Genomic DNA, 25,728 nt, shown 5'->3' with positions numbered 1-25,728 from the left:
CGTTGTTCTTCTTCTCCCACGTTTTCCCTCCTTCTTCTCCATTGTTCTTTTCTTCTCCTTTTCTCACTAGCATCTTCTTCGTTTAGGTTACCTTTGTCTCTCTCTGCAACAGCTTCGTTTTCTATTTTTGATTTGTTGTTTTCCAAAATCAAAGTTTGATCTCGTTTTGAAGATAATGGATCATTCAACCTCAGATTGTCAGCTGAATGCAGGCGAAGTGGATTATGAGTCAGAATCTAACGAAGTCCCTGAGGTTTGATTTACATAGGATTAGTATGAATTTTCTTTCAGTAATTTGTATAGCATTGTGTAGTTGAAAAATTGCTGAACATTGACTGTGAAAGTAACACGTTTACCTGAATCTGTCGATTCAATGTATTAGTTGTGATTAATTACCTGGAATTTGTAGCAGACGCTCGGGTGTAGATCAATTCTTGTTTGGGTGTATTTTAGCTAGAAGTGTGGGTGTATCTACACTTTACTGGTTTTTTGTTATTTTAATTGACTTGTTGTTGTTCAGGTGTATTATAACAGACATGATTAGGTGTGTTTTTAGTTTTTGAGATGATGTATATCTGCAGGATGTGTATTTACAGTTTATGGCTTTAAAAGTCATTCTGTAGTTGAGTTGTTGCGGTTCGGGTGTATCGTATTAGACATGATTGGGTGTATTTGAATCATATCTATGGGTGTATTTACAGTTTTGACACGGTGTATTTTGCAGCCTCTCTCAGTTGTTGATGACGAGCTTGTTCCAAAGGTCAGAATGACCTTTACCACCCTTGAAGATGCTGGAAAATTTTACAGGAACTACGCCAAGGCTGCAGGTTTCTCTACAAGAGTTCGGTGCACAAATAGGAAGGGAAACGAGATTAAGAACCAACTGATTACATGTAGCAGAGAGGGAAAATGGAAATCTAAAATATCTCCGACCGAGAAGACCAATCCGACAGCTGGTCTAAATTGTCCTGCAAGAATTTATATACACACATTGAAGGATGTCGGTGCTTGGATCATTTCGAAGGTTGTGCTGGATCATTCACACCCCTGCTGTCCAAGCAAAGCAGAGATGCTCAAACAGCACAGGGAACTAAGCATGTCCATTCGTCGTACGATAGAGAATAACGAGGAGGCCGGTATCAGACCAAGCAAAACCTACCAATCATTTGTTGCGGCTGCCGGGGGTCACCGCAAGTTAAATTTTATCGAAAAGGACGTGAGGAATTACATTACCAGGGAAGTGCGGAATGTTTCCGAACAAGAAGATGCAAAGAAATTCGGAAAATATTTGTTAAGAATGAAAGAGAAGAATCCGAATTTCTTTTTTGAGCTCCAACTCGAAGAGGATCAATCGAATAAGCTGGCTTTTTGGGCCGATGCAAGAAGCAGAGCCGCCTTTGAGTATTTCGGAGACGTCATTTCATTCGACACCACCTACAATACAAACAGGTAACAAACTGTCCCTGTTTATGATGCCAAATTAATTTATTTTTACGAATCCGCAGTAGAGGTGTATATTGGCTGTTTCATTGGGTGTATGCGAAGCATTTGTTAGGGTGTAGCTAATGATTTTGCATTCTGGACCATGGTAATTTGTTTCGGGTATAATTTGGTCTGTGGTTCTTTTGTCGGGGTGAATCACCACGGTCAATCAACACTTCTCGGATGCTCTTTGATGAAGAACGAAGAAATTGAATCATTCAAATGGTTATTTCAAAGCTGGCTTCGTTGCATGGGAGGAAACGCTCCGAAAGGGTTTCTCACCGATCAGTGCGCATCCATGAAAAGGGCTTTAGAGGCCTGTATGCCAACAACAGTTCACCGTTGGTGCATTTGGCACATCATGAAGAAGATTCCAAGCAAATTAAACGGGTACAAGGGACATGCCGATATCGAACAAGAAATGAGCCAAGTTGTTTGGAACTCTCAAAGCAAAGACTCATTCGATAGGAATTGGAACGATTTTCTGCTGAATTTTGGTCTTGTGGACAACAAGTGGCTTTCAGGTAATGTCTTTTTAAAATCTGCATCAGAGGTGTAAATTGCATGTTTTCTCGGGTGTATTTATAGACTGTGTTTGGGTGTATTATGCAGATCTGTACGAAGACCGTCACATATGGGTTCCTATCTATCTGGATCACCATTTCTGGGCAGGGATGAGAAGCACACAAAGGAGCGAGAGCATGCATTCATTTTTTAACAAGTATATCACCCGGAACAGCTCGCTTATTCAGTTCGTCAAACAATACGATAATTGCCTCGGAAACAGGGAGCAAGCAGAGAGAGAATCAGATGCTGCAGATTTTCATACGGTCATACCGTGTGCAACCAAATCCTGCATTGAAGCTCAGTTTCAAGATGCGTACACTCACGCAAAGTTTAGGGAAGTCCAAGCGCAATTCAGAGAAAAGGCGAATTGCATCACCAGACTAAAGAATTCCGCTCTAGGCTATTCAGTATACGAAGTCGGAGAATAAGTTTCCAGCTCAATATTCAACAAGTTCGTGGTTACTTACGACTCGGTTGCAGCCGAGGTAAAATGCCATTGCTTATTATTCGAGTCGAGAGGGATACTGTGCCGTCACGCACTAAGCGTGTTAAGCTTCGAACAAGTAAGCCAAGTGTCACCGAGATACATACTGGAACGATGGAGCAAGAAGGTAAAGAGGCAACACACACACATCAAGAGCAGCCACGACGAGCCACTAATGGAGCCAAGAAGCAAGAGGTTCGACCAATTGGTTTTTCGTTCGCAAAATATATGCGAATTTGCCTCCGAATCGGAGGAGCTGACTGCAATTCTGCACCGTGCGTACGATAACGTCATCGCCGAGATGGAAGCATTAAAAGCCAAAAGGAAGGGGACATCTTCTTTATCCCACGAAGACGCCAACTTGGAATCCGTTAACGAGCTTCAAAGCCCGCCAAGGATTCGAACAAGAGGACGTCCAAAAAACAGGCTAGGTTCAAAGCTGGAGAAACAGATCGCAAATGCCACAAAGAAGAAGAAGACGAAAGTTTTAAGCGAGGTAAAAGTAATGTTCTTTAAATTTGTGGCGATTGAGTTTATTTTTCTCGTTAATAGTTTAGGTAATGTGTGTGTGTTATATTTCAGATAAACCTGTTTGATGCTGCATCAGCGGCGCATTCAAATTGCAGCCAATATCAAGGACACGTTATGAGTTATCAGTTTAGGGTACCAGCAGTAGGGGATAACTCCTTGGGTGTAAAAGCACTGTTATTTTGGGTGTATTTTCGTTAATTCACAATTTAGATATAGACACATATATAGATATATATAAAACAAAAGCTGTAAAAATTCTCAGGTTATGGGTTTATATTTGATTTGATGTTTTTCTTCATATTTTAGTACATGTAATTCATACATTTTGAATACAGCGCAGACAGTTTGGGTGTATATTTTATACAATCTTGGGTGTATTATTAGACTTGCGTTGGGTGAACAGTTTATAATTTGTGTTTATATATGCCTTGATTTTTTCCTTCATATTTTACCACCTGTAATACAGCTTTTGAATACATCACTGACAGTTTACCAGCAAAGATATTTTAACTATGGAAAAAAATATACATGGAATAGAAGTTGTTGTTAAATGGCAAATATTTACATCATTTGTTCAATTTACAAACTACCAAGCAGATGGATTACCCAGTTTCTATATCAGCAGAATTAATCTGACAAAACGGACTAAATAATACAGAGGATGGCTTCGACAGCCTTATAGCACTACTCTCTCTAATTGCCCGATCTCTCTGTGTATTCATCTCACTGAATAGTATCCGGGAAGCGTACTCCACTCTATAGTGGTCCACCTCCTCCTACAATAAAAAAGTATATTCTGTTTAAACAGCAATATTAATTCAGTAAAGTAATACAGAGTTATATGGTTCAAAAGACAGTTACATGTGGCCAATTATCCCATTGATACTTCCCCTTTTTGATGTTTTCCGGCTCAATTATCTCCATCCACTTCATAACGTACATAGCGCAGTCATAGCAAAGATTGATTTTAGTCTGATGAACTTACATTTTAGTTGGAGCTGGGGGAACCGTGGGTGTGGTCTCTTGAAGTTGTTTGGGGGTTTCAGGAGTGCTGCACAGTTACAAAAAATTAATCACGGCGTAAAAGAAACTAATCAGGAACAATATACACCCAAACTGTTAGCTAATATACACCCAAACTCCAAACAAATATACACTCAATACTATTTCTTACGTTTCTGTAGTCCCTTCAATCTATAGCATAGGGGTTGGTTCAAAATCTGTCTCAGTGGTTGTTTGGGATGCCGGCACAAAAACCTGAATCGGGACTCTAAACAAGAAGAAAAATGAAAGGTTAACAACGCCTTTGAAAATAATAAGGTTATAAGGTTGAAATATTATTGTAAAACTCACATTGCAAGCGCTTCGGACGGTGTCTATTCCCTCACAACCATCATATTCGAATCAGACGGACTCAACCTAAAATACACCCAAAGAAATTCAAGAAATACACCCGAACAATTCAAAAAGAAGACAGGCTTTGTTTTTTTGAGAACTTACATACTTGCAGTTTTTGCTTTTTTTTCCTGCCTTTTTTTTCTTGAATAAAATAATAAAGGGCTTTTTTTTCTAAAAAAAATATATACAGAATTAGAAGTAGAAGGGTAATAGAAGAACAAAAGTAATGGTTATTTAAAAGAGAAATTACATGCTCTGTGACGGCTGGTTTACACTACTCTGTTCTGTGTGTCCTTGAGAGGAAGGACCATCACTTCCCAAGTTCACAGCCGGTATTCTAAAACAGATTTCATGTTATTCAGACAAAATAAGATACAGGTATAAAATACACCCAAATGAATGCACAAGATACAACCAACCGAATGGACAATATACACCCAACACAACAAAGTTAATATTCCAACTTATTAAACAACATACACCCAACTTGATCCACACAATACACCCAAATGGTTCCACAAGACACACCCAAATCATGATAACAAGATTTTATTAAATAATAAAGCTTCTTACGTTTCAGACGACACATAGCGACCTTCTGTCGATCGCAGGTCAGGTTGGTTCTCGCTGCGAAACAAGAAACAATTATTAGCATACAAAACACAACAAAATATGAAATAGACAGCCCAGCAAGACATACCCCTCTGCAGCAGATTTATCAACGTTTTGCCCTAGCCATTCATCCAGTTCGTCACTTGATATTTCATATGTCTCACTACATTCATAAAAGAAGATGTTAACAAAAATAATTACGACGATAGACGGTAATATAGCTTACGAGGTACTGTACCCGTCAAAGTATTGGTCTTCTTTAGGAGGTGAATCCTCCACGAGAACTTTTTTCTTTTTTGGTTGTGTTCTGGGTGGAAAAAAAAGAGTACCAATCAGAAATAAAAAATTAATTTTATCACAGAATATTATGCAAAGAAGTGCTTACTTTTTTGGTGTTGTTTTTGTTTTTTTCTTCTCCTTCTCCTTCTCTGCAGGTGATGATTCTTCGCTCCTATAAGTTAATAATAGACACTTCAGTTAATACACGAAATCTTTATAATGAAGCCAAAAGAAAGGAGTAATAATTTCAGGACATTACTCATCACTTTGTTCAGATTCAGATTCTGAATCAGAATCTGCCTCCTCTTGCCTCTGCTTTCTTTTTCTGGAGTCCATTCTGGAAGGCAAACAGTGATTATTTAGAACATACTAAAAATACACCCAACGTGATCAACAAAATACACCCAACTTGAAAAAGAAATTACACCCAAGTATGGTACTTACTTTTTCCCCTTTTTGATGGGGTGGTTTCTTGTTGAATCCTCTGAGTCTTGTTGAGTCTCAGACTCAGAGGTAGAAGTGTCACTGTCAGTAGCTGTTTCTGTCTCCGAAGACGATGTTGGACTCGCCTTCCTTTTTTTTGTTTTTTTATTTCTTGTTTTTTTTCTTTTTTTTCTTTTTTTTTTTTCATTTTTTCTCTTGCTCTTGTCTCCGCCATCTTCACAATCCCCTGAAACATGAGATATTTTAGCTAGCAGCATTCAGGTAAATAAAATACAAGCAACATATTATGTTTACTTACCAAAATTTCTTCTCTTTCTGTAGTCATTCTTTCCACCAACTGCTCCTTAGTCCAGTTGGCAATCCAAGGCTTTAGTGGTCTTTCAGCCCTCTTCTTGCCTTTATTTTCAGAAAGATGAAAGTATATTATCATGAGGGCAAAGAGGCAGCCATCAATTGCCTTCTTCTTCTTCTCCTGGTAGTCTGTGATGCCTTTGATCAAGAAGGTCAAAACATGCCCCCCCCCCAGTTTCTCTCCGATATGCCGTCCATCTTAAAAATTGTGGCCAGGTGCACGGGTGATATTTTGTTTATCGTCGTTGGCAAAAGGAACGCCATCTGTATGTAGAGGATGAATATCCTCTTGAACATTAGGCGTTCCTCTTCGCTGTCAACGCCGATTTCCATCATTTCATCGGTAAGACTTTTGAGGGTCTTACCCTGGAATCTTCTAAAAATTATTTTGTCATCATCAGAAAGTTTCTTATACTCAACTCTCTCAGGAAACAGATTTCCTACAAAAAAGAAAACAACAAAGTATCAAAATCGGTTCAAAAACACCCAAGCATCAACCTTAAATACACCCATGCATGAACTTAATATACACTTATAATTTTGAGCTAGTTACCTGTTGCATTGATGCCAAGCGCATCACCTATTGTCTTTGGTGTTATTTGGAAAGAACCATATCCTGTCTTCAGTCTGTTCTCCCCAAGTTTGAAGTTGTTTGCCAGTTCCCTTAAGAGTTGGTGATCCACCCTTAGAGGTGGGACGTGTATCAACCCACCAAATCCGAGATCCCTGACAATTGCCTTCTTCTCCTCAGTCATGTTTCTGAACTTATCACTCAGGAGATGTGTGGCACACTTAAGATCCTTTGTTTGGTTTCTTGCTGCCATTTTGTCTGAAACAAAAAATACACACAAATATACACCCATTAGTAACAGTAAGATACACCCATATGTAAGAATCAGATACACCCATTGATAACAGTGAGATACACCCATTGATATTATTCAGATACATTCATATATATCAGTCAGATATCAGTCAAACATGCATCAATATCAAGCCACATTACAAGTTCAAGCAGTATACAACCCCCAATCTACGGAATAAACCCCCAAAAATCAACAACAGTAGCAAGAGAACTTAGAACAAGAATGTAGAACGACGTAGAACTTAGAAGAACGACGTAGAACTTAGAACAGTGTAACAAAGAAGCAAGAATAATAGCACAGTAAACCCTAGAAGAACGACGTAGAAGAAAACTAAAATATACAGTAATCTTAATGAACTTACGTTGAGTGTTGTTGCTTCGTTTTCTCTTCAGATTCTTCACGGAGAGTTTGATGTTGTTTTGATGGAGGTTTCGAACAACGATTTGTATATTTTGAACTTTGATTTTTGCTCGAAAATGGGAGCGTTTCCTTGTTTTCGAAGCGTTTTGAGAAGTGGAAGAAGTGGAGGAAGTGGAAGAGTCTGCCATACGTAACCGTTTGTGTTGAGCGCGTGATTTTGACGCGCCATGTTATGCTTCCTTATGCGCGTGTCTTCGATTTGGGCTGGGCCAACTTGGATGCTTGTATACTTGTATGTGTAGCAGGCCCGGACAATTATATATCCTCTTTATTATGTTTGGTTTTCATAATTAAGGTTTTGAAAATCAAATGGGCCATTAAACCGTTTTAGCTATTAATTTACTAATTTATTGATTTAGTTGACTTAACTGTAATTTAATTGAAATAATTATTTTATAATAAAATAATAAATAAAATATAAATAAATATACTACATATTCTAATATAAATCTTAAAATGTTATCCAAATTAAAAATATTACATCACCCAAAGTGTTATAATTAATCTCATTTAAATACAAACTAAATAAATATCCAAATATTAAAGATAAATATTAAAATTTGTTATTAATCATCAAAATCAAAAGAGAAGAACTATATTCAAAACCTTCAACTATTTATTGGAGTACACACTCTCAAATGGTGATTTATTCATTTTTCTCAAACATCTCTTTTAACTTTGTTAAGAATAATTCTTTAATTAAATAGTCAAAGCACAATACAGAGAATGCAACAAATTAAGCTACACAAAGCATAAGAATGCGAAAACAACATAAAAAACAGCAACACGACTTTCGTATACATATTCAAAATAGTTTTGAGCTGATAAACTTCTTCCTCACTATCTTTGGAGAAAATTATACAATCATCCACAAAGAGGAGGTCTGAGATAGCTAGTGCAGTAGGGGCAATTTTAACTCTAGAAATTCTGCCCTCTTCTCTAGCCTTGTCCATAAGGATGGGGAAAACCTCAGCCGCTATGATAAAAAGGTATGGCGATAGGGAATCCCCCTGCCCAAGTCCCCTCTGCAGCACAACGTTCCAAGACAAAAGTATATTAATTTTAATCTTATAACTGACTTGTCTCACACACTTCATCATTATCTTGACCCAATGCGGGTTGAACCCAAAGGCCTTTAGAGTTGCTTCTAGGAATGACCATTCCAACCTATCATAAGCTTTATTCATGTCAACCTTAATGGTTAAATTCCTGGAAACATTCATTCCTTTTTTTATTTAAAGCATGGAATATTTCCTACACAATTACCATGTTATCTTGAATCAGGCGTCCCCCCCCACAAAAGTATGTTTGATGGGTGATATAATCTTATCTATTATTCTTCTAAGCCTAATAACCATCACCCTAGAGATAATCTTGTAAATGAAGTTGTAACAGCTAGGCTGATTAAGGGTTTCCGAGTAGTTAATCTTAGGGACCAATACCAAAAAGGTTTCTCTAATATTGCTTTGGTAAATTTCCATCATGAAAAAAGCTATTAACAACTTTACAAACCTCTTTCTCAACAACTGTCTAATGCTTTTGAAAGAATAGACCATTTAATCCATTTGGTCCTGGTGCCTTGAGACTTCCAAGGCTAAAAGTAGCCTCTTTGATCTCCTGATCAGTAACCTTCTTCATGAGCTCCGCATTCATATCTTCAGTCACTCTAATAGGAATATTACTTATGCATCCAGTCATATTTAAATTCTCTGAAGCCTTAAAAAGATTCTGAAAAAGATCTGCTGCCAACTTAAGAATATTATTCTCCCTACACACCCATTCTCCTCTAGAATCCTTTAATCTGTCTATCCTATTTCTATCCCTTCTTTGGATGGTAGAGGCATGAAAAAAAGATGTATTCTTGTCCCCAAATTTCAACCATTTCACCCTCGACCTTTGACCCCAATATTTTTCCTCTTGTCTCCATAATCTAGTAATCTCCATTTTTAGTCTGTTGATCTCCTATTGCTGTGTCTCTGTACATTCTCCTTCCTGCGCTTGCTTGAGGCTGTGCTTCAGTTTTTCTATTTCAACATCTGCCTTCTTAAAATTCTCCTACTCCATTTGATCATTTCCTTTTTACAGTTTTGTATCCTTCGATACCAATTCGTCCAATGATTAACTCCACTATTACAATAAGAACTACTCCATCCCCTTATTATAATAGTGTCACAGTCGGCATGGTCAGCCCAATAAGCCTCAAATTTAAAACTTCTACTCCTCTTTCCTTGCGGTTCAACATTGAGAGCTAGAGGAGTATGATCCGAGCTTATAGCTGGTAAGGCTGAAAGCGTGGCATGTTGGAAATCTCTTATCCATTTCCAATTGACAAGTACTCTATCTATCCTCTCTTTAGTAACAAAATCATTCTTTGGGTTAACAAACCACGTGTATTTCATCCCTTGTAGTTCCAAGTCCATGAGTGCATTTTCATCTACAAAAGTCCTAAAAGTTTCAATCTGACTAGTCGATTTTGGGTGCAATCCTACTTTTCTCCTCTTGCGAAATTACATCATTAAAGTTCCCAATAAATATTTTTGGCTCTTCCAAATTTTGATTAGCACAAGTTAACTCCTTTCTTCTCTTGTGATTTAGATGGCCATAAACAAAAGTTGCTTCCCAATCCTTATTATTGCCACTGCTGATTTTAGTTTTTATAAAGTTGTCACACCAAGTATAAACATAAATATTTATATTATTCTTTCAAAATAAACACAATTCCTCGGACAGCCCCCAGGATTCCACACAAAATATGTTGTCAAAACTTAACTTTCTCCTAATTATATCACAACTTAGTTTGCTAGCTTTGGTCCCCATAAGGAACAAAAGGGATGGCCTGAAAGATTTACAGACACTTTTTAATTCATACACTATCGAGGGGGCCGCCATCCCTCGACAGTTCCAGCTGACGACAATCATGGCTGTTGGTGGGGCATGTTAAGGCCCGCCTCCTCGGCCGTGATTGTTCCAGCTTCTTTTTGAACTTCTTACCTGGTTCTTGCATACAAAGGTCTTTTGCTTCTTTCATATTTGCTTCATAATCTACCTTGTTGCTTATATCTCTTTTTCATTTAAGGTTCAGAGTCATCCCTATGTTATAAGCCAGCTCCAAAGCCCACTGATGATCATTCCTCTGTTGTGGCATTGTAATGTTATCCTCTTCCACTTCTAGCTGATCCTCAGCTAGTTCAACGTAATACTCATCCCCATTCTCCATTCTCTGAATCATGGTTCTGCTCTGCCACCTGTAGTAACAATTATTTTCATTTTTGGTTTTCTCCTATAACTCCACAGCTATCCTGCATTATGCCTTATGATTTCTGTCTCCTTCTCTGCTTATTTCAGCATTTCCTTGTTGTCATGTTGAATTTGTTGGGTATCCTTCTTGCCAAAAAGCTTTTCTAGCTCTTCCCTTATTGTTAGACACATGTCACTCTCCCTGTCACCTTCCTCTACTTGCTGGTTTTTTGTTTGGCCCTTAGTTTCCTTCAGCCCAACTAGCTATAACTCATTCAACGTTGATTTCGTAGCGAAAGGTTGGGCATCGTTATTATCCATAACTTATATATAGTCCTCTTGCCCCTCCTTGTCATCCTAAATTTTGCACAGTCCAAATACTTTTTGATTCAAAGAGAAAATTACATTGGGCCTGGAAGCTCAATTCTCCTCTTCTAACTCTTGAATCCTATCCATTCCTTTTCTCATCCTATTTATAAAGTCTGATGTTTTCTCACCCATTCTTAATTCTTTCCTTTCTGAAATAACACGCATGTTTAATAGACTTTCTGAAACCTCCTCGATTTGCTCTCTTGATCCTTGACTCTCCCTACCCCGAACCTTTTGTTGCTCTGAGTCAGCTTCAAAAGTTCTCTGAATCCCTCCTCTTACTCTCTTGCCCGTGCTACTCTCTTCTGCCCATTTCTCCCTTCATAGTGTCCATTGTTGCATGCTCTCCCTCACACGCTTGTTTATCGTCTACCCACTCCCTATTTTCGTCTTTCTCTTGCTGCTTTGTTCCCCTGGCTAAAAGGGGCTTAGCTCTATTAACCCCTAATCTCAGTCCATATCTTGGTTTCGTCGAGTCCCAGCTTGCTGTAGCCATTGGATTTTTGCATTCCTTCTTACTATGACCAAGGATTCCACAGTTTAGATAGTAGCTATCCTGAATCCTTTCATATTTGAAATAAACCCAAAAAGTTTGATGATTTTCTATTGCTAGCCAGAAGCCAGTAGGTAAAGGTTTAGTGATGTTCAACGTTACCTTCACCCTGAAAAAAGTTCTCTGTAGTATGTTATTCAATCGTGAATTCTCCGTTTCTATCTCGACTCCTATTTTCTTACCGATAGTCTCAACCGTTTTCCTTGTTATATAATTAAGTGGAAGCCCATATATTTGTACCCATAATTCTATATATTGGTGGTCCACATCGTATACTGACTGTCTTCCATTCCATATCTGTAGGTTAACAAGATTTTCTCTAATGCTCTAAGGTCCTCCCTTGCGTATCTGGATACCCTTCCTAATATCCCTGAAGCTGATAAGCACTTTGTTTCTGCCGACATCCGAGATCGCTACTCCTTTCAGATTCTCCCATATTTCCAAAAGTACCGCTTTGCAAGTCTTGAAGCTAACCTCTTAGTCCGAGAGAATCTTTCCCACCATAAGCAAATTTTCTTCAATAAAGCTCTCGTCATCCTCTGGTTTGATATGGACAACTTCACCTTCAACAGATTGTTTCTCTTTATGAGCCATGTCTAGAATTGCAGGGTTAAACGGAAAAAGTATACAGAAGAGTAAAGTATCGTTTTTGTCCCCAACGTTTGGGATAAGTCCCAAAGTTGTCCCTAACATTTCAATTGTCCTATTTTAGTCCCTAACGTTTCAAAATTGACTCAATATTGTCCAGCCGTTAGGGATCCATTAACAGAATTGACGGCGGGATAAAATTAAGACGATTTTGAAACGTTAGGGACTTAAATAGGACGAAAATGTTGGGGACAAAAGCGATACATAAAAATAAATTTTAATTTTATCTTTTAATAATACCAACTTTTTACTGTACATAGTATTCAATTATTTTTTAATCACATCTAAGTAAGTTACATTTAATCACATTACTTTCATTCTAAATAAATAATGTAATTAGTGGCGGATCTTGAAAAAAATCACACATTTCTTCTAACGTAAACTGCAACTGAGGAGAGAGACCAGGTGAGGTGTTTCGAGCTGTGAAGCGGTGAAGCCAGCCAAACTGCCGCCGCGTCAGTGCTCCCTCGCCGTTGCCGCCACTAGTGAATGCACCACTGCTTCGGTGCATCAACCGCCCCTTCTTTCGTGCGTGACTTCTCCCAAGAGGCAAGTTTTGTGATCTTTTATATTTGTGCTCTTTATGGTGCTATTTGCTTGTGATTTCTGATTTCATGGTTCTCTTGAATTGGCTATTACATTACATTCTTACTTATGGTACCATAGCAGTTAATGTTATTAGCTTATTCTTCTTGAATCAATATCTACAATAGTAATTGATCTTTGTGTTGAATTCTCTTTTGCCAATATGTTTCATGCAACACCTTTTGGTAGCGTTTGTTTTGAGGTACTGAGACAGAGACTGAGATACTGAAACTTAGTATCATGTTTGTTGGTTTAGAGATCGGTACTAAAATTTCTGTCTCTGTCTCTAAAATTTTAGTATTTCAGTATCTTCAAAAAGTAAGGACACAAGGGGGGCTAAAATTTTTAGAGATAGAGACTGAAACTTTAATAACATTTTAAACCTAAAATACCCTCATTTCAATTAATTAATTCTAATTTTATCCTCTGTGCAAATTAAATTAGAGTTTCATTCTTGTTTCAATTTCTGTCTCCCATTTTGCACCAAACAAAATACTGAGATTTATTTCAATCTCTATCTCTTAGTCTCTGTCTCTTAGTCTTATTCTTTCCGTCTCTGTCTCTCCATCAAATGCTACCTTTGTGACTGAGCATCGAAGTCCTTTTCATGTTCGTTTTTCAACAAAAAAAAAAAAAGAAAAACAGAGAGTTTGTTATTGATATTTGTCTTTGTCATATGGCTGATATATATAGCATATTTTTATTAAAATGAAAGCTTTTTTTTTTATAATTAAAAAAAATAAAACTGTCAATATGATAATGAATGAGGCATAATCAGAAAATTATACTAATACTTGTGTTTGTTGCAGCTTCGATTGTAAACTATAATTGAGAATAAATTCATGAGTTGTATTAGGTCTCTACCAAGCTTTATGCTGTTTTGTCATCCGAGTTGGTATGGCATTGAATAAGGGTTTAGGGTTTTAGAGTTTGTAGAATTGTTTATTGAGTCAGATTGTGTGGCTCTTGAATCAAATATTCTTTGTTCTTTTATTATTCTCTAGTCAATAATGCACAACTTCTCCAGCACAATTAAAGAATCTAAGAGGGGAGTGTATTATTGGATTCTGAACAATGATAACTGTAGGAATCCTTCTTCTTATTATTATTATTATAACATCTCACATTTTTAAAAATCTAAATATGAATAAATTGTGATATTATTTTATTATATTTAACCTTTACATTATTCTGTTAGAAATAATTAAATAGATTCAGAGATAAATTCATTTTGAACCAATTAATATTGTTAGGTAATTTTATTATAATAGAATATTTTGCATAATTTTAGTAATTAAAAAAATAAAAAAGAATTGTATAGTTTAATTTAAGTGATTTCTATTACGAATAAGCTATGACTTATTATTAATTTGAACTCATTATTTTGTAAACTAATCTAGTAAGAGTAATCAAATTAGTTTTATTAACATTTGGAGTTAAGTTAATTAATACTCTTGTGTAATTTTATAATTGATATTTCGTATAATTCGAAATTAAAATTTAGTAATGGAAGTATTATATAATTTGATTTAAGAAATTTCTATTATGAATAAATTATAATTTATTTTATTAGTTTGAGTTCTTAGAGATTAATTTATTAGGAATGATTACATTGATTTTTATAAATATTTAGAGTTTAAGTTAATTAATTTTTATGTAAAATTTTTATTATAATAAGTTATTTTATATAAATTAAAATTAAAGTCTCGATGATAGAAAAATAATGAAAGGTCATATAATTTAATTGAGGTAATTGATATTTCGAATTTAACCGTATTTTATAAAATGTGATTAGTATGTTTACTTTATAATTTAAATTAGAAATAATTATTTGAGCTCGTTAATAGATTGATAAATAAAATCTTATGCATTTTAAAAGTAATCTTTATAGTATTTTATTTGAATTCTAAATTATTATTCTATCATAAATATTTTATTTTTTATAATCTTTATGTTGATAAATTTTATTTTTCTTAAAATTTTAGAAATTTTAGTAATTATTTATTAATTTTTTTTATTTTTGTGATCTTTAGCTAACGAGAAAAAAAAGACAAAAAATCATAAAAATAAAAAATAAATAAATAACAAAAATTACTAAAATTTTAGAAAAAATAAAAATTGTTAATATAAAAATTATAATAAATAAATAAATAAATAAATAAATAGTTAAGAATTAATATTTTAATAATTAAATCTTCTTAACAATTTTTTAGAATAATTTTTTTTAAATTAATTAACTAATTAATCCCAAATAAATATTTATATATATTTATATAACATTAAAAATCAAACAGCATATATTAAAAATTATAAAAAATAATTAAAAATATATTTATCTCTTTATAATAAAATTTGGTGTTTCTTAATAATTTTAATATTAAAATTTTTTTTAAATAATTAAATCTTTTTAACTGTTCTTTAGAATAATTTTTTTTAAATATTTTATCCTAATCCTAAAATCCCCGTATAAAACCCTAATTCCCAATTTCAATTAAAACACAACGTGCACCACGTTCAGAAACGGAAGGGAGAAGAGCTAAGAAGGAAGACAGGGGAAGAAAGGAGAGGAACGAGGGAGAAGAGGAGAGCGAGGGACCCAGGTTGTCACCGTCGAACCCGCCAACCGCGTCGCCATTGTTCGTCCTCATCACTGCCAGGGACGTCGCTAGGGAGCTCGCGCAAGTTGAACCGTGCTGTCTTCCCGCACCATCGCTGCCACCGTCGAGCCTTGTCGTTGTCACGCAAGACGCCACCACTGCCGTTAATCGAAGCCGCCGCTCGCGAAGCCAAACCGCTGTGGAGCCTGAAGCCGAAGGGGGTTGTTACCACTGCTGTTCCTAGGGCACGTTGCTGCTGCTGTTGGGTTTGTCGCAGGGAGGAATCCGAGCAAGGAAAGGAAGAAGGTGGCGATGGAGACCTCCGCTGCTGATTGATTGTAGTGAGAGACGTTGTAGCCACCACTTTTCATTTTGGTAAGTTCATGGGTAAGACTGCCTTGATTCTTCTCTGTGCCATTTTATTTAGGCAGCTAGTGTTGATCAGTTTAATTTACCAGAGTCATTATTGTCATTGCTCGGCTGCCCTTAGTTAGAACTACTGAATGTTGTTGCTGCAGGATTACATTGAAATTGTCGCTGATGCTGTGAATTCAGAATAAGCGGGCTTATCGTGGTTAATTCGTGCCAGCTAATCGAGGTAGGGGGTTTAACTTAAACGATTTTAATTTAAGAATGCCCATAAAGTTTATTGAGTAATTGCAAATAGTTTTAATTGTTGTGATTAGTTGATTGGCTATATGGATGTTGAATTGTGGCTGTGGATTGATTGAATTTGTGGATTTTGTGAAGTTGATTGATTGTGTAAATTGTGAATTGTTGATGAGTGATTGCTCAGAACTCTGGGTTTGATGGATTATATTGAATTTGTTACTGTTGACCTGGTTATTTCTTTATTGTAATGGTGGTGGACTTGGTGATTGATTGGAATTGAGTTTAGAGAATATTTGAAGGATTGAATCTTAAAATGTTGAACTGCTTGCTGAAAATCTGAGTTTTGAAGTTAAATGGCAACTTTGAAAGTGAACCAGTAACTCAATAGTGTTTGAAACGATAAGAAATTAAGAGCTAAGTGAACTATAATGAGTATGATTGCTAAGATTTAATTTTGAAGATTTCGTATTAACTAGAGAATTAGTTATGATTTTTCAAAGATAAATTATGAAAATATGATTTTTCTGCATTACTTTTAAATGAAGTCAGAAACTTTGAAAAGCTATAACTAATTCCGCGATGATTAGAATTGCATGGGACCAAGTCTGGATTAAACTTGGGAATATATAGAGCTGGACTGAAAAATTTGAGGTCTTTTCGTTAAATACACAATTTATGGCAAATTTTTAAAGTTTGGTCGATAAATCTGTCCTGCAGCAGAAAAGTTCAAACAGGGCAGCAACTTGTTTGTCTTGCTGCGATTCTTCCAAGCTGAGTTTTGGGGCGAAACCAATTTTGTTTTAAAATTTGATTAATTTGGTTTATTTCTCTAAAACTTCAGAATTTTAGGAGTTGAGGATTGGGAGTTGTGAATTTTTGAAAGTTAATGACTTAAGCTAGAAAGAACCAATTTTCAGCAAGTTATGCATCAACTTTCAATGCTTGTAACTCTTAGAATTGAATAGCAATTGGGTTGCAACCAAGACACACATGTTGCTAGATAAGTTAGGAGTTTCCAAGCCAAACTGTAGCCTAATTGAAGTTTTGTAGTAAAAGTTATACAAGTTGAAAGATACTAAGTTTTTATGGTTTCTAAAACAGATTTTGACTTACTTTAACTTAACTTTCAACTTATGTAAATTCTTCATTAAAAATGATATTGACCTGGAACCAATTGAGAAAGAAACTTGGATAATTTAAGTTTAACCATGTTAATTTTGAAGGTGGTTGGATTTAATTTGGATTTTATACGGAATATTAAATATTACACACTGCTGCTGTTTTTCTGGTTTTTTAAACATTATATAGCAGTCACGGTTTTCCTACTTTTCCTGAGGCTAGATTGATCAGAAAATTATGATTTTTGGTTTACTAGAAAGCTTAATCCGAGATGGTCGCATGGATATAAAGTTTGTGCAATTTCGAATTCATTTGGTATTTTAAAAACAAAATTGAGATTGGGCTGCCGATGTGGTTTTGGTGACAACCTTGGATATATATTTTAAGAAAAGATTTCTATATTATTTCCAAATGTTTTTGAGAATATAATGTTGTGGCAATTGCCGATAAGAGGTTGGTGAAATGTTGAGAAAGAGGGAACCTGTAAGGGTGGCTAAGTTTTATTTTTAGGGGAGGTTATGTCCGAATTTTTATAAAAAATATAAGGTGGTAATTAAAATGAATACTTAAGTATTATTTAATGATAATAACTTCAATGATTCTTTTGAGAAAAGATTATTTGGTTTATGAGGTTGTTGGCAAGGGCGTGGGTCTTGTTCCCGCTTGCGGATTTGCAGTTATGAAAGAAAAAGGAAAGAGTAGAGTACTTATCGTATGTTTATCTGTTGCTTGAAGCAACCCAAGAGATATTTGTTTATTTATTTGTTGCTTGAAGCAACCCAAGAGATGTTTGTTTATTTGTTTGTTGTCCTGAGGCAACCCAAGAGCTTCTGTAGGGAAACTAGGATACCTACAGCAATTTTCCGTTCCCAAGAGTATATATTTCCTGCGAGTGGAAAGTAGAGGTTGTCTCAATAGAGCTGCTAATAATTATATGTGCATTTATTTGAACGGAAAATCGTATCTGGGAAATCGTGAGCTCGTGACCGGATAGATGTCGGGAATGCGGGTGCCAACCGACACATGAGCTCATGGCTTGTACTAGGACTAGACATTTATCATATGCATCTATGTGACATTATTTGGGTGTGCATATTGTAATTGGTTTGCTTATGTGAATAATTCTGTTTAACTGCTAATTGTTATACTTGATGTAATTGCTCTTGATTGTGTTTGAACCTCATTACTTATGTTTGTAACTGGTTGACTGGACTGTGAACTGCGTGATGATTGAATTGCTTGGCCCTGAGGCCGTGACTGGTTTGTGTTTGAGGCTCAGTAGAGTATGAAAGATCAAACTGGTTCAGCATAGACTTAATGAACCTATGCTTGGAACAGATTGGTCATTCATACAGTTTAGGAAAACTTTTAAGATTTTAATAAAGGAAAATATGGATTTAGGATTTTGGATAACTAACTGATGCTTTTAAAGAAGGTTATGGATTTTAAATGTTAAACCGTTGGTTTTCAAGAGGATTCATAAGGCAATGAAGTCAATTTTCTTTTAAATATCTCTGAACGGAATTAACTATTTGCGTTTTATTCTCTACTTTCACGCCTCACGGCATTCTCTACCTCTACTGAGAACATGTGGTTTGGTTCTCACTCCCAAATTTTCCACCATTTCAGTGACATAGGTTTGAAGATGCAATATGAAGCTGCGAGTGATTTGTAGGTTTTCTTTATGGTTTTAATTGCTTTCATAGAGTCCCTTCGCTGTTGTCTCTTGAGATTTTATTTTACATAGAGGGGTAGGTTTGGTATATTGTATTTGAGTTTCATTTGGTTTCTTCTGTATAAGAACTATTATTAATAATATTTATGTGATTATTATTTGTTGGAAATCTTTGAAACATGACTTTAATGAATAAAAACAAAATTTTCTGGCATTTTCTTAAACCTGAAACGCGAACTCGATACAAAGGCTCGATAATTAAGTAGTTAATACTAGAAAAGGTTATGTAATGTTCTTTCTAGTAGAAATACCCTGACTTAAGCAAGTATTTTGCTGGACGGGACGTTACGATTATTATTATTATCATTATCATTATCATTATTAAAGTCAAATAATCTATTGCAATATCTGCCATCTCTAATTTTTGTTAAACCCTTGGTGTAATGGTGCTATAGAGTTGAGAATTTGAAAGAAAAGAAATGGGGATAAAGAAGAGCGAAAAAGGCAGCAAGAAAGTGATGGAAAATAAGAAGAATGAGAAGAAAGATGTTGGCAGTGCTGCCAGCAATGCAACCATAGGAAATGACAGCGTTTTTGCTTCTTGCTCCTTCTCTAGCCTTGGTCTTCACCCTTCCTTGTGCGATGAACTGCGTGGTATTTCCTCTCTTGCTCTCCCGCTTTCTTTGATTTTTATTTCTTTCATAAATTTTCATTCCTATCGTCACAGAACCATGCCTGGTTAGAATTGAGCTTAAGAGTAACCTACAATTTACCCATTTTTTTTGTTCCAAATGGGAAAAGAGTTTATATGTTTTTTGTTGATAGAAAAATTGGGATTCGAGGTTCCAACTCTGGTGCAAGCTCAAGCCATTCCTGTTATTCTCGCTGGCCGTCATGCGTATCCTTTTTTCCTTCTCTCTGGATTTAGAAATCTTCCTTCATCTTCTTTTCTTTAGCACATGCTATATCTTCTTATTTACGGGTTCCTTAATGATAAAATTTTAGACTTATTAATGCTGCCACAGGCACAGGGAAGACAGTTGCCTACTTAGCTCCACTTATTCATCACTTGCAGAATTATGATACTCGCACACAACGCTCTGATGGAACATTTGGTAAGTCTTTTTTTAATACCTATTTGTTCAATTTCTCTCCATTTATTTGTCACAGATAGATAACAATTATGCATGCTTGTTACTGTGTATCATGTCATATTGCCCTGGATTTGAGTATACTGCTATAGCTTGAAATAATGCTTTCAAATGGGAAAAGGTGAACATAGAAAGTTTCTCTTTTGGTTGGAGCACAATTGTCGCACCTTAAATTCAGACAAGCAAGTTTTATGGGATAAGATTAGACCTTCTAGCATCTATTTTGTATAAAGCTCATAATATAAGTCTTTCCCTCCCAGACATGTTGAGAGATTTTAAAGCTACACTACATTGATAGGTCTCCTTTGGATTGTTTTTGCTCTTATATGGAGGATCTCTTACCCTCCATCTTGTAAATATTCTTCTCTCTGTCTCAATGATATTCTTCGTGATATATATCTTGCTCATAAGTTTTTGATACTTCACTGAATATAGAGTTTTTACCCCCCTGCCTTTTCCTCCCCAATAATGTGTTGTTTGTTACTACTATTGAGGAGCACATATGTGAAGTTTAATGATAATGCATCATCTGAAAGTTTTGTGTTAATTTTTTTTTATGGGAACATTGTACTGACCGTTTGTTTTCCCCTTTTTGTAACACAAAATAGTATTGCATTTCTTTCTTTAATTTAGTCTGAATCAGTTACAGATTTAATTGATTTGCTGGAAATAGCGTTGGTTCTTGTACCGACGCGTGAGCTTTGTCTGCAGGTTTATGAAATTCTTCAAAAGCTATTGCATCGATTCCATTGGATTGTTCCCGGGTATGTTATGGGTGGTGAAAATAGATCAAAGGAGAAAGCTAGGCTACGCAAAGGTAGAAATCAAGTATATTTATCAATAACACATTTGAGAAAAACCCAAATCAGCCCCTGACAATTACCTCGAAAGACAACGAGGCCCCTGACAAAAAAAAAACCCCAACCCGGCCCCTGACAAAAAAAATAAACCCAACCCGGTCCCCTGACAATTACTTCGAAAGGACAACGAGGCCCCTGTGCAAAAAAAAAATCAATGTTATTTTTTTTGGCACAGGGGCTAATTTGTCCCAAAAAAAATTTATCAGGGGCCGGATTGGGTGTTTTTTTTTCTTGGGGGCCTCGTTGTCCTTTCGAGATAATTGTCAGGGGCCGGATGGGGTATTCACTCATAACATTTTTAATAGGGAAAAAAAGAACAGCATTCCTATTATCTTTTCATATTTAAGGTTTTGTCCTTTTTTAATCTTTTTCTTTTGTTCATGCGATGGAATTATCAAACTGATAGCAACATTATGAAATAAAGCTGTTTCATGATAACATTATTTAAAATATGCTTTAGCTTGTCGGAGGAACAAGGTTGGACATTCACTGTACCTGGTCAAATTTGTAACCTGTGGTTATTGTTTTAGGCATATCAATTCTTATAGCAACACCTGGGCGCCTTTTAGATCATTTGAAGAATACATCATCATTCTTGTACACAAAATTGCGCTGGATAATTTTTGATGAAGCTGATAGGTATGGCTTGCATCTATTGATGTTATAGAAATTATCATGTGTTGGCATAGTAAATGTGATAATGATTCTGCATATAGTTTTTTTATTTTTGCCAAGTAATTTTTTTTAAAAGGGTTAGCTGGATGTATGGTTTTCTGCAGGATTTTGGAATTAGGATTTGGACAAGATATACAGGAAATACTACATCTTTTGGGTTCAAGGAAAGCAGCAAATGATAACAAGGAGAGTACAGTTCCAAGAAACTCTGAATTTCAAAGGCAGAATTTGCTTTTTTCTGCCACCTTAAATGAGAAAGTGAACCATCTTGCTAAAATAAGTTTACACAATCCAGTGATGATTGGTCTTGAGGGTAAAACAAGAAAACCAGTATCAACAATTGAAAGCATTGATCCTTCAGAGTCTGATGAAGAAGACGAAGTCAAGTATTCCAGTAAAATAGCAACAGCTGTAGATTATAAAATCCCCACACAGTTAATTCAGAGATACGTGAAAGGTATGTGATAATTAGTTTCTTTTTTATCTTTCCTTCACTGCATTTCGCGGTTAATATTCTCAATATGCTGAGTACTTAATTGGAATGGAATTTTGCTAAGCAGTGCCTTGTGGTTCTCGGCTTGCTGTTCTTCTTTCAATTCTAAAGCATCTTTTTGAAAGAGACACTTCACAAAAGGTTAGGCGTCACTAAAGATACTTTCCTTATCTATATTATATGTAGGTTGTTGGAGTTAGAAGATTTTTAACTCTCCGCATTCTCTCTTGCTTTTAATAACTGTATTTCTTATCATTGGCAAATATTGACATGTTCGTGAACAATTTAATATTTCTGGTGTACTTATATTTGGCATGCATTGATCCTTAACTTTATTTTCCCCTGGCCAATTGAACATGCTGTTATTCAAATATTATGCTTTAAGATTCACATAATTGACCTAGTGATTTTACAGGTTGTGGTATTTTTTTCGACATGTGATGCGGTAGACTTTCACTATTCGCTACTAAGTGAGTTCCATTTCTCGACTGATCCTCAAACAAAAGAAAGGGTCATACAGATGTTTCTTGGATGCCAAACTTTTCGATTGCATGGTAATATGGAACATGAAGACCGGAGATCTACTTTTCAGGCTTTTAAAACTGAGAAATCTGCTTTGCTTTTGTCCACTGATGTTTCTGCTAGAGGCTTGGATTTTCCTAAGGTTCGATGCATCATACAGTATGATTCTCCTGGGGAAGCTACTGAATATGTGCACAGGTATGTATACCTATTTTTTGTTTTGGCTTCTTTTCCCATGTTTTTAGGGGTTGTTATGTGGAAGGCATTTTTTTCTGATTTTATTTCTAGTTTTTTATGCTAATTGCAGTCCAAACAAACCTCCCCGGACCATTTTATATCGATTGTATAACTTTATTTTATTTGATCTTTTATTAATAAAACAAGTGATCTCCGAGCTTCAATTAGTTAGATCAATGCTGTTAATGGAGAACTTTGTCACTCGTAAATATTCAGGGGCTAACAGCTATGCCACTTTAGCATCTTAAGAATGTCTTATCCATTCCATGAGGGATTTTAAAATCAATTAATATTATGAATAACTAAATGATTGTCATATCATTGTATCCAAATTTGCTGCAATAAATAGCCCCAGAAGGACCCACTTTGAAAAAGAAAACATACATGATGTAATATCTATCAGGAAGTGGAATTTGTTTCATTGATATCTCTTCTAGATTCAAAAGGATCCTCCCATGCTGTCTTTTATGTAATGTTAAAGTCTTAAGCATGATGTTAAGACTATGATTTCTGATCCTTGATGAATTCATGATGCAGAGTTGGTAGAACTGCTCGTCTGGGTGAAAGGGGAGAGTCCTTGTTATTTCTGCAACCAGTTGAAATAGATTATTTACAGGACTTGGAGAAACATGGTGTTTCACTAGCAGAGTATCCTCTTCTCAAAGTGTTGGATAATTTTACATTACACGGACAGAACAAACAAGTAAAGAAGTCTGTTTTCATCGACTTGCATCCTTGGGTCCTTTGTCTCCAGAAGGCACTTGAATCATTCATCATTTCCAAGGTGATACACTACTGATCTTTCTGAATTCTTGTTTAATATAGATACTCCATTTCCATCTGACTGAATGATACATGAGAAACCTGTATTTTAACATGTTAATCCTATTTTGATTTGGAAAAATGTGCCCAAATTTAACTCTAGAGCCATTATTGTTGTTTGGCTTAGAGCTTTTACAACAATGAAACATTTGGAGTTGCCACTGTTGGTTTTATGCATATGCTAAGCAAGAGGACTTATGAACCGCTGACAATCTAAATTAATGCTAGATAGGTTTGAGTGAAAGGAAATGGAGGGTCTGACAGGGAAATGGGTCATGGTTGTCAAAATCACATGTCAACTCATAATGTTCTATGATTTCTGCTAGGCTCTTCAATCCTAATCACAGCCACCAACTTGGGTTGGTGGAATTGATAAGGGAACTTTTTGAAGTGGTGGGATTGGATGATCCCTGTTGTAGTTGAGTCATTGTTTATGGTGGCAGAATCTGGAGAAAAATCCAACCTACACCAAAATGATTAGACTTGGATAACGGTAACTATAAACCACTCTTCATCTATTTCCCCATATTTATGTCTCCTCCCAAATCTCTGCATTGGCTTTGTTTCCCTTTGATCATCATTTGTGCTGAATGCCACCAAAAAGGGCCTTTGTGCTGCATCTTTGTTGTTCATGTGAGGTGAGCTGCTCTAGGTAGGATGTTTGATCATTCACTATGCCTCGTTTACCTGGGCGGTTATACATCTAATGTATTGACAGAGGTTAAAGTTGATCTTATGACTTGTAACAGTAAACATCAATAAAGAAGTTGTACTCTTGATATGTCAACTTGTCAAGTATACAAATATTATTTCTCTCGAAATTGAGCCATTACATTAGTGTGAAATCATGTTACATCTAATAACGAAGAGGGATGATGATTTCCAAAGCGCAATCATCCTTATTCCTCATGATTTCACTGACAATTTTTGTCCATAAATAAGATTCTATATAGGGATCTTAGTTTCTGTGTATCATAAGCTAACTGTTGTGTTGTCATTTTTTCAGCCCAAGATGGATGAACTTGCTAGGAAGGGATTTTGCTCTTGGGTCCGTGCTTACACAGCACATCGTGGTGAGCTGAAAACAATATTTATGATCAAGAAACTTCACTTGGGGCACGTGGCCAAAAGCTTTGCGTTGAAACAACAACCGTCCTTAGTTGGACAATCCTTCCAAAAGCAAAATAAGAAGAGAAAGAGATTTGAGAAGAAAAGTGGGCTATCGAAAAAGAGAAAAGTTGCTAGAGTGACTTAATGCAAACCATGACAATGGCTGATGATGCAGTTTTGATGAAGCAAATGATAATGAAAATGACAACTATGGATGGATACCGACATACTGTGTCATGCGAATTTGGATCATTATCCCCTAAAGCCATAGGATTCGATACAAAGCTGACACCAAGTGATCCGAGATAAAGTATCGTAAAGAGTCCTTCCTCCATTGGGGCACTGTTCTGTTGTCGACATGAGCTGAACAAAGCTTTATATGCTTGATGCTTGGTACTTCCGTTGTGTATCATTTAACTTGTACTATATAAAATACGGTAATTATGTAATTCAACTCATAGTATTGTAGGAAAGTTTGAAAGGTGATGAAATGTATTCTTTTATTGGATCAATTTGGGATAAATTCCAAGAACTCAACAAGAATGAGACTGATCATGTGGAGTACAAACTGCTTTTTGGAAATGTAAGATATATAGGATTAAGTACTATTTTGGTCTCTAATGTTGAGGTCGATATCTAATGTTTCAAACGTTCTATTTCAATTTCAGAATGTTTCAAACGGATTTAATGTTATTCTATCGTTAAATTTGATTCGAATAATTAACAAAAAAGTTTACATTAGTAATTATTGATGGGTTAATTTTATTTCTATATTGAAAACAAATATTATATTAGTTTTTAAATGTTAATTTTTTTTTATGTTAAGCTTAATTGTGGAATAATATTGAATCCGTTTTAAACTTTTTTAGATTGAAATAAGACATTTATAATATTGTGGACTAAATAAAAATCTGACTCATATTGGGACTAAAATAATATTTTATCCATATATATATTTTCTCATACTAATACCTTGTCTCAGATTATTTGGGATTTTTTGGCCAAAAAATTTTGATATGAAAATACTTT

At 35.5% G+C, this 25,728-nt stretch overlaps 2 protein-coding genes and 1 long non-coding RNA gene across 5 annotated transcripts; 2 read left to right on the top strand and 1 right to left on the bottom strand.

Annotated features, from left to right (window-relative positions):
- Nucleotides 1–175: 175 nt before the first annotated feature.
- Nucleotides 176–3,695, top strand: LOC148566508 (protein FAR1-RELATED SEQUENCE 5-like). Its single transcript, XM_088484282.1, has 5 exons — nt 176–253; nt 725–1,448; nt 1,602–2,006; nt 2,095–2,233; nt 3,662–3,695. The coding sequence occupies exons 1-5, from the start codon at nt 176–178 to the stop codon at nt 3,693–3,695; spliced, it is 1,380 nt and encodes a 459-aa protein (XP_088340408.1).
- A 1,398-nt stretch (nt 3,696–5,093) lies between these two features.
- On the bottom strand, nt 5,094–5,486 carry LOC148566507 (uncharacterized). Its single transcript, XR_015880729.1, has 3 exons — nt 5,460–5,486; nt 5,313–5,381; nt 5,094–5,237 (listed from the first exon to the last, which is right to left on the bottom strand). It is a non-coding gene; the product is annotated as an uncharacterized LOC148566507 (long non-coding RNA).
- A 7,121-nt stretch (nt 5,487–12,607) lies between these two features.
- On the top strand, nt 12,608–25,301 carry LOC107638453 (DEAD-box ATP-dependent RNA helicase 17). Of its 3 annotated transcripts, XM_016341734.3 has the most exons (13): nt 15,319–15,798; nt 15,942–16,021; nt 18,784–18,825; nt 19,285–19,483; nt 19,655–19,727; nt 19,835–19,944; nt 20,654–20,797; nt 21,371–21,479; nt 21,620–21,972; nt 22,076–22,149; nt 22,424–22,728; nt 23,305–23,551; nt 24,596–25,301. In XM_016341734.3, exons 4-13 carry the CDS (start codon nt 19,309–19,311, stop codon nt 24,842–24,844), a joined length of 1,839 nt encoding a protein of 612 aa, XP_016197220.1. In that variant the 5' UTR covers nt 15,319–15,798; nt 15,942–16,021; nt 18,784–18,825; nt 19,285–19,308; the 3' UTR covers nt 24,845–25,301. The 3 variants fall into 3 exon arrangements, with proteins under 3 accessions (XP_088339579.1, XP_016197218.1, XP_016197220.1); XM_016341732.3 differs by lacking the exon at nt 18,784–18,825 and having other exon boundaries at nt 15,291–15,798; XM_088483453.1 differs by lacking the exons at nt 15,319–15,798; nt 15,942–16,021; nt 18,784–18,825 and adding an exon at nt 12,608–12,790.
- Nucleotides 25,302–25,728: the final 427 nt, after the last annotated feature.

Source organism: Arachis ipaensis, chromosome B4 (assembly GCF_059453495.1).
Source record: "Arachis ipaensis isolate K30076 ecotype BB chromosome B4, ASM5945349v1, whole genome shotgun sequence".
NCBI lineage: Eukaryota > Viridiplantae > Streptophyta > Magnoliopsida > Fabales > Fabaceae > Arachis > Arachis ipaensis.
The sequence above is the reverse complement of the archived record's forward strand: the minus strand, read 5'-3'. Positions and strand labels throughout refer to the sequence as shown.